The 8,859-nt window shown below is 59.3% G+C and overlaps 1 protein-coding gene across 1 annotated transcript in view; it reads left to right on the forward strand.

Moving 5' to 3' along the window:
* The window catches only part of ARHGEF11 (Rho guanine nucleotide exchange factor 11), a 61,139-nt gene that overhangs the window by 48,741 nt on the left and 3,539 nt on the right, over window positions 1–8,859 (forward strand). Inside the window, exons 29-37 of the mRNA XM_015429552.1 lie at window positions 2,374–2,491; window positions 2,989–3,167; window positions 3,277–3,352; window positions 3,541–3,693; window positions 5,360–5,447; window positions 5,803–5,910; window positions 6,693–6,781; window positions 7,050–7,307; window positions 7,742–8,077. Coding sequence (XP_015285038.1) covers window positions 2,374–2,491; window positions 2,989–3,167; window positions 3,277–3,352; window positions 3,541–3,693; window positions 5,360–5,447; window positions 5,803–5,910; window positions 6,693–6,781; window positions 7,050–7,307; window positions 7,742–8,077 — 1,405 coding nt within the window. The remainder of the gene's footprint in view (window positions 1–2,373; window positions 2,492–2,988; window positions 3,168–3,276; window positions 3,353–3,540; window positions 3,694–5,359; window positions 5,448–5,802; window positions 5,911–6,692; window positions 6,782–7,049; window positions 7,308–7,741; window positions 8,078–8,859) is intronic.

Genomic DNA, 8,859 nt, shown 5'->3' on the forward strand with positions numbered 1-8,859 from the left:
TCTCCGCTAAAATGTGATCTGGACAATCTCGCAGCTTCGCGGCGTGCTTGTGGAATTCACACGTGTATTCGCGAACTGAATTCCGGTTCTGCCGGTAGGTACGCAGGAACGCTCTTGCTCTTTGGCTCGCGTTGACATCCTCAAATCTAGCCCGGAGCGCCCACATGAATGCGCGTAAATTGAAGAGTTCCGGACCGCGGTCATTGTGCAGCCCAACATACCATGTGGCGGCGTCTCCTTTCAATCTTGCTGAGATGACATCGATTAGCGCTCCCTCATCACGGAATAAGTGCCGGCTCTCCGCAACGAACTTTTGAACTCGCACCGTGAAATAAGCGAGGTCATCCGGGTTGCCGTCAAAGGTAGCTTCCAGGAGATCTTTAGGTCGAGGTCGCGGAGCTCTCATCGCAGGGCCCAGCGGTGCCTGACCCCCCATGAGAGGAGGGCCCGGGACCGCTGGTGGGCCCCGCAGTGGCACCATCGGCGGCGGTAGACCAGGTCCCGGAGGCCTTTGCGGACCCCCCGGCGGTGGCGGCAGTGCACGCACTCCCGGAACAGGTGGCGCTTGTGGAGGTGGTAGCAGTGGCGGCGGAGCATGCAGAGGTGGCGCGGGTGGTCCCTGTGCAGGTGGAACTTGCGGTTGCGGGGCATAATCTGCCAGGAAATTAGTCATTCGAATGTCCATCATCCCCGGCAACGCTTCCATCACATCGTGGACCGTTCGCATCAGATCTCTCACCGATTGTTCCAGCTCCTCCAGCTGTTCCCTTGTCGTCTCTTCCGGGATCGGCTCCCGTGGTTGGTATTCAGGAGGCGGCCCATAGTCTCCCTTCGTCTGGCAGTCCGCGGCTCCCTCCGAGGATCCTGCACGGGCTCCCTCCCCCAACGGCTCAAACATCCAGTCTTCCACGTCTCTCCGATAACTTCCAGTCTCCCCCGAACTCCCGGAGTCGGGAAACATTCCCTTGTCAAAAAGACTTTCTCGAAGCCCACTGCCTCGACGGGAGTACACCTCCCGGGTGCCTTGGGTGTTGTACAAAGGCCAATCATCCTGTGCTGGTGTCTTCCGCGCACCCCAATTCGAAGGGGTTGGAGGCGGCCAAGACAGGTAGGCAGGTAGTCGGGGAATCGCTCCCCCCACAGCACCTTCCCCTGGTGCGGTAGTTGTAACGATCAAAGGTGCGGAGGTAGATGGGACCGATCCCGTGTCCCCCTCCGTGGTAGGTGGGTTTCCCTCAGACCCGCTCATGGTCTCGCCAGAATCGGGACGATAGGAAAAAAAAAAAAGAGTTCTAACAATATGTTGGATCCCCAAGCATCGAGAATAAATCCACGTTTCAAAGAAAGCAAAGTTTATTTCAAAGCATTGGAAAGATACTCAAACACGTTCCTTGTTAGAACTGGGTACAAGCAGTTAGGGCAGACATGATAAAGGGATTCAAGTTAGATACATAACCAATGGATAATGTTCCCGCTGGCGGGCAGGAGAAAACGGTTGCGCGCTCAGGTCCTGGGAACCAGGCGAACAGTAGACATAACACAGGTGCAGTTCTCAGGCTTGATAAATAACAAGCTAGCAGCGAAGCATACTCTCCCCCTCACATCCTCCAGTTGTTTTACTTTGGCATTACAGCAGGAAAACACAAAGGCCAGCTGGCAGGGACAGGGATCACATATGTACAACCAGAAGTCACACAGAACACCATGGCAGCTTGCTGACAACCAGTTTACAATTAAAGTGCTCACAGCGTCATTAAGTCAGGATAGTTACAGCTACAGGTGGAAGTTCTGACCCATTCACACCAGTGGATATGGCCCCGGTGGCTGGATGGCCCAGCAGGTCGGAGAGGGCAGCCTCGGGGAGGCCATAGGCGGAAGAGACAGGCGCCTTCTCCAAGCTGGCTGGGGGAGGGGGGGCGGGACTTTGAGAATGCATTTAAAGAGAGAGTTGCTTTCTTTCTCTGCTCCCCCACCCCCTCAAGCCTACCCAGGGAGGGGAACCCTGGCTGGGGAAGGGAAGATGGATCGGGGGAGGCAGGCCCTCCCCTTCGCCTCCCCAGCCGCCCTGCTGGGAGCCCCACGATAGGTGCGAAAGGGCCGCATGTGGCTCCCGAGGGACAGTTTGGCCCCCCCCTTCATTCTTGGCAGGAAGGGGACAGTTCAGGCCGCCGTCCCTTCCGTTTCTGTAGGTTTGGCCGGCCGCGACACAGGGCTCCTCCCAGCACGTCTTTCCCTCTGGGGGGGGGATATGTTTGAGTGCAGCCCTGCTGCGATCTCAGACACACACACACACCCGGGAGCCTCTCAGGAGCACCCCCTGCCACTGCCTCTCTCCTCCCGCCCTGCCTCTCCTCTCCTCTCCGCTCCGTGCAGGAAGCCGAGAGCAACCCGCAGTGCCGCCGCCTACAGCTGAAAGACCTGCTCATCTCGGAGATGCAGCGCCTGACCAAGTACCCTCTCCTGCTGGAGAACATCATCAAGCACACCCCTGGTAGGTGGGCGGAGGGGTGCCAGCGCCCGTGGGCGGGGGGGGGGCCTCCCTCCAGCCCAGGATCCTGACCCATGCTCCCTCTAAGCTTTGGAGTCTTGTGAGCAAGAATTCTACTTTCTGAGCTACCGTCATTAAAGTTGGGAGTGAGCTATAAGCTAGTTTGCTCACTCCCTCGGCTTCCTCGGCTAAGAAAAAAAATGTGGAGGCCAGAGGCTAAAAAACTGTGGGTTAGCTCACACTAACGCAGCTTAGAGGGAACACTGGCTGCAATGCTCCCTCTAAGCTTTGGAGTCTTGTGAGCAAGAATTCTACTTTCTGAGCTACCGTCATTAAAGTTGGGAGTGAGCTATAAGCTAGTTTGCTCACTCCCTCGGCTTCCTCGGCTAAGACAAAAAATGTGGAAGCCAGAGGCTAAAAAGCTGTGAGCTAGCTCACGCTCAGGCAGCTTAGAGGGAACGCTGACCCCGACCCCTCTTCCCCTTGGCCGCCTCGTGCAGGGGAGACTGTGGAACACCAGAAGCTGTGCCGGGCCCGCGACCAGTGCCGGGAGACCCTGAGGCACGTGAACGAGGCGGTGAGGCGGGCCGAGAATCAGCACCGCCTGGAGGCCTACCAGAAGCGCCTGGATGCCACCTCGTTGGAGCGCAGCAGCAACCCCTTGGCCGCCGAGTTCAAGGTACGGCCGAGCCGAGCCGGGGGGGGGGTCCCTTTCCCCATCCTCCCCACCCCCTCCCTGTGCTCCTGCCCCCTTCCAACGTGCCGCCTTCTCTGGCTCTCCTGCCCAGAACCTGGACCTCCGAAGTCGGTGCATGATCCACGAGGGGCCGCTGAACTGGCGCATCAGCAAAGACAAGACTGTGGGTGTGTAGCTTGGTCTCCCCTGCCTGTCCTGCCCTGTTTGGGTTTCTTCGTCAATACAGAGGCAAGAAGTCTCAGCCCAGGATCTCCACCCTGTGTGGTCGATCAGGGTGGGGAATGTGCGGCCAGGAAAGGGCGCCCAGCCAAGGGGGGCTGACGGCTGCTTTCTCTCTCTCCTGGGCCCCCCTTAGAGCTGCACGTCTTGCTGCTCGAGGACCTTCTGGTGCTCCTTCAGAGGCAGGACGAGAGGCTGGTGCTGAAGTGCCACAGCAAGACGGACACCAAGCAGACCTTCAGCCCGGTCCTCAAGCTCAACTCTGTCCTCATTCGCTCAGTGGCCACAGGTAAGCCACGGAGGCCTGAGCCCTGGAATGCCGGGCTTCTGAGTCTGCACGGGGCAGGCTGGGGGGGAGTCCAGAATCCAGTGGGGGGTCTCTGTGTGCAAAGCAGGGACTTTTGCCTCCTGGTGTGCAAAGAAAGCTCCCCAGGGGCTGGCTGCTGTAGAGCATCCCTCTGCTGCTGTGGCCCTGCCCGTCCCGGGGGACTCCCATCCCATTCCCTGCCTGTCGCCTGTCGTTCCATGACTGGGTTCAAAGGCAACAAACAGACCGCGGAGTCTGCAGGAGGGAACCCTTTCCAGGGCCCTTGATGGGCAAGAAGAAGAGGGTTGGCTCACCAGTGCCGGACTGGCACCTCCCTGGTGTTGAAGCCAAAAACGAGAGATCACGGGAGGAAGTGGAATCCCAAAAACAACATCCGTGACAAAAACAATGAAGAGTCAATAAAGATAAGTTGCAAAAACGTTTACTGTAGTAATTTCTGTAGAAAATTTTCTTCTGTTATCGTTCACATGCTAACGAATACTGCGCAGTGAGCAATTCGTTTCACAATATTTGCTTTATCTGAGCATGTAGCAATCCCAATTCTTATCAATTACTACTTATCAGCTCTTGAAGGAAACATTCCGTGTGGATTCTCTAATAACAGAACCGAAGGTCTTCAATGTTTCCTTCAAGAGTTGATAAGTAGTAATTGATTAGAACTGGGATTGCTACACGCTCAGATAAAGCAAATATTGTGAAACGGATTGTTCATTGCGCAGTATTCGCTAGCATGTGAGCGATAATAGAAGAAAATTTTCTACAGAAATTGCTACAGTAAACGTTTTTGCAACTTATCTTTATTGACTCTTTGTTATTTTTGTCACGGATGTTGTTTTTGGGATTCCACCTCCCTGGTGTTGGCAGCCCGTGTTTGGCCAGGCAGGGACAAAAATACGTGGCCCGCAGGAGCGAGGCTGACTGGATGGCCGTGTTCTAGTGAGCGCAGGAGGAGGGCTCGTCAGCCTCACCACCCGCCATCTCGGGGCCTGAGCAGGCATGCATGGGGGGAATTGGATCTGAATCCCCAAGGCTGGACTCTGGTACGTTTCTAAATCAGAAAAAAACACATGTCTGGAAGTAAATTCTGGCCTGAACGCCCCCTAGAAGTTAAATTGACCAAACTGAGGGTATCGTACTTTGGTCACATTGTGAGAAAAGAGTCACTGGGAAAGAGGACAATGCTAGGAACCGTGGAAGGCAGCAGGAGAAAAGGAAGACCGGCCAGAAAATGATCTGACTCGAAGCCACAAAGAGCCCTCAGCCTGCAAGGCCTGAGCAAGACTGTCAGTGGTAGGGTGGCTTGGAGGACATTAATTCACCGGGTCACTCTAAGCTGGAAGCAGCTTAATGTCTCTGTCTCTCTCTGTCTCTGTCTCTCGCTGTCTCTGTCTCTCTCTGTCTGTCTCTCTGTCTCTCTCTGTCTCTCTCTCTGTTTGTCTCTCTCTCTCTGTTTGTCTCTCTCTCTCTCTCTCTCTCTCTCTCTCTCTCTCTCACACACACACACACACACACATTCTGGCCTCCTCCTTTCTCCCCCAGTTCAGCCTCTCTGCTGACATGTTGTCAGTTTAAAAGAAAGGCCTTGGGAGAGGGGGAGTTTCTTATCCTCTCCTCCTCCCCCCCCCAGATAAGAGAGCCCTCTTCATCATCTGCACCTCGGAGTTAGGGCCCCAGATCTACGAGCTGGTAGCTCTGACCTCGTCGGAGAAGAACACGTAAGTCGTTGGGCGGCAGCGGAGTGAGGAAGGGAACTCGGGTGACGGCAACCTCACAACATGGGGAAGAAAGCAGAGGATGCTGGGAAAGAGACGGGCAGAGGAGGGCGGAGGCCAGGGGAGGGGAACGGCCCGTGTCCAGAGGCCTCGGAGCAAGCCGCCGGGTGCCTGGGAGGGCAGACGGGGCGGGCAGGTGGCCCTCTTGGTCCTTTGGACAAGGCACTGAATGGGCACCGGCGCCCCGTGCCTGTCTCCCGGTTTGGGTCCCTGCTGCTGGAACCAGCCCAAGGAGAAGCGGCCAAGTCCTGGCTCGGGGCTTTTATGGTCTCCCCCCCCCCCCGGGGGTGTTTGGCAGGTGGATGGAGCTGCTGGACGAGGCGGTGAAGAGCACCCTGCGGAACGCCACTTTCCCTCCCAAGCACTGCTCCCAGGAGCTGCCTCGGCCCCACCCAGCACCGGCCAGGTGAGGAAGAAGACGGCCTTTCCCCCCCAGGGGAGGAGAGATGCAGGGGGCGGGGCTAGAGGAAGGGGGGGGGAGAAGCTCTCAAGTACAACCCCCTCTGCTCTCTTGTTCCAGCTGGCACAGAGAGCCAGACCAGCCCTCCCCACCCCACCCTCGTGGGCAGCCCCCAACCCCCTTTCTGAAGAGAAAGAAGCCCTTTCCAAGACTGCCAGGATGGCGTGGTGTCCTTGGCAGGAGTTGGTGACTGGCGTGGGGTCGTGGTTAAGAGTGGTGGCCTCTGATCTGGAGAGCCGGGCTTGATCCCCCCCCCCTCCTGAAGGCATCTGGGGGACCTGGGGCCAGTCCCGGTTCTCCCTCTCAGAGCTCTCTCAGCCCCCGCCTGCCTCACAGGGTGCCTGTTGTGGGGAGAGGAAGAGAAGGAGACTGTGAGTGGTTTTGAGACGCCTTAAGGTAGAGGGAGACTGGGCATACAGACCTGCTCTTCCTCGTCCCCAAACTGGGTCCCTGGCCAGCTCGGAGTTTGTATCGCTTCTGTATGGCTCACATCGTAACGTGTGCAGACCCTTCCTCAAGCACGCCATGCATCCAGTCCACCCCCAGAGCCGTCAGTGAGGTGCTTTGGACACCAGGGTGGGTCCAGGGCGGAGGGGCCCCCTCCTTCTTCCTGGAGCCTCCCCCAGCGTGGCTGTCGGGGGGGGGGGAACCCGACCCTCCCGCTTTGGATGGGTGGGGGGCTTCCCCCTTTCCACCTGTCCTTTGACATCTTTTCCCTCCCTCTGCAGTGTGGTGCTCCAGGAGGCAGACATCCCCCCAAGCCTGACCCACGGAGATGGGGCTTCCAGCCAAGAAGCCGAAGAAGAGGCCGCTTCAGGTGAGCGGCCGAGCGTTGAGCTGGGGGTTTTGTAGCCGTGGACGAGGCCGAGAGGCGGCGAAGCCTGAGGCGTTGCTGGGAAGGCCCCTCCCTTCCACAAGCAGCGATGGGCACCGGCCGTGGTCTCGAGGGCTGCCTTCTCGGCTGACCGCAAACGCTCTGTGGGTAGTCAGCCGGTCCCTGTGGATAGTCAGGGGGTGCCGTCTGGCAGGGTGGCGGGCAGGGCCTGTGGCTCAGTCCCTCTCTCCACTCCTCCTTTCCCCCGCAGATGAGACCCCCACGGAGGCCACGGACATAGAGGCCCACCCGGTGCTGCTGGGAGGACCCGAGGCTGAAGACAGCCAGGAGGAGGAGGCAGAGGAGGAGGAGGAGGAGGAGGAGGAGGAAGAGTTGCAGCCGGTCGCAGTGGGAGGCGAGGGGGTTCCTTCCGAGGAGGAGGAGGAGGAGCCAGGGCTGGGCAGGCCTCCGGAGCCCCTGCCAGCCCCTGCCTCGGTGGCGAGCTTGGCCGAGTCGGCCTTGGAGGACGGTGAGCACCTGCCCGGCTGCCCTCTCGGTCCCTCCCTTCTTGCAGCGCCGTACTGGCTGCTGTCGGCTGTTTACGGGCGGGGGAGATTTCCGCACAGGCTGCTGAGGGAGGGCTGGGTGAGGGAGGTGCTTGCGAGGGCAGCGGCCAGAAGTCCCCGGATCCCTCCCGTCTGGTGGTGGGTCTCCCTGGACGATTCCAGGGGGCCTGCTGGTGGACCTCCCGATGGCCCTTGGGTTTGGGCCCCTGGCCTGATCCAACATGGCTTTTCTGACATTCTTGTGGACCGCGGGGGCTTCCTGCCTGCCGAGGGGTGCATGGGACACGACAGGGAAGTGAGGAATGGAGTAGTAAGGAAACGCCCGAAGACGTGGGGAGGACCCCCTCAGTGGATTCCCCCCCCCTCCCATTGTGTGTGTGTGTTTCCTTGTCTGCAGTGGAAACCCTGCGCCACCTCCTCCTGCGGAAGCTCCTGGCCAGCCGAGACCCCGACGAGGACTTGACCCCGACCCCATCCGTGGCCCAGCAGGAGGACTCAGGAAGTCAGGGGCAGGCCGTGGAGAGCCGTGACCCCTGTCTGCCACGTGGCTGTCTGCCGGTGGACTCTGAGCTGGGCGGCACCGGTCCCGACGCGCCAGGGGAGCAGGGCACGGAGCCCGCGGAGGAGGCAGAGGCCGGCACGACAGACTCGCCCGTCGGTCAGGCTGGCTCCCCGGAGGCAGAGGTGCCCGTGGCTACGGAAGGACAGGGCAGCTTCCGAGTCGTGCGGAAAGGTAGGGGGGACGGGGGCTGACCCGCCGGAGCGGCTGGACTCCTGCATCTTCCCCGTGTCCCGGAGTGGGGAGGGGGGGGGGTTCTTGGCAAGGAACCGATCCAGCCCGCCTTTGGTTCTCTCCGGATGTAAGGAAAGAAACGGATTTCTCCCTGCCCACGACTTCCTGTCTCCAAACAACCAAAGGGTCCTGGCCAGTGTTCCCTCTAAGCTGAGTTGGTGTGAGCCAGCTCACTTTTTTTTAGCCTCCGGCTCACACATTTTTGTCTCGGCTCAGTTAGGAGGGCTCCCAGAGCAAACCAGTTTACGCAGGAGCCAAATGGCTCGCTCGCAACTTCAATGCCAGCAGCTCACAAAGGAGAATTTTTGCTCACAGGACTCTCCACAGCTCAGAGGGAGCCTGGGTCCTGGTGCCCCTTAAAGACTAACCGCTGCTGCCTGGTGGCCCCTGCTGCTGCCGCTGCCACCTAACACAGCTCCCCCTCTGGGCTCAGACTAGGTAGGGGGCAGGGAAGGCTGAGTCAGGATTTGAACCCGAGTCTGCCGCCATCACCCCCCTTCCCCTTCTGCCGCTTCTGCTCCACTTTTCCTTGGCCTGCCGTTCTCTGGGCATTTTGCACCTCAGCCACTTCGCTCGGCACGCCGACCTTTCCCCTCTCTCTCGCTCCGGGCTCTCGCTCGCCCTCTGTGGGTGCTCTCTGTGGGTGCTGGCCACGCCCGCCGTTTGGGTGCTGATCGTGACTCTTCCCTCTCTCTCTCTCCCCGTCTCTCTGTCTCCCTCCC

The sequence above is a fragment of the Gekko japonicus genome, unplaced genomic scaffold (assembly GCF_001447785.1).
Source record: "Gekko japonicus isolate JY-2015 unplaced genomic scaffold, Gekko_japonicus_V1.1 scaffold358, whole genome shotgun sequence".
Classification (NCBI taxonomy): domain Eukaryota; kingdom Metazoa; phylum Chordata; class Lepidosauria; order Squamata; family Gekkonidae; genus Gekko; species Gekko japonicus.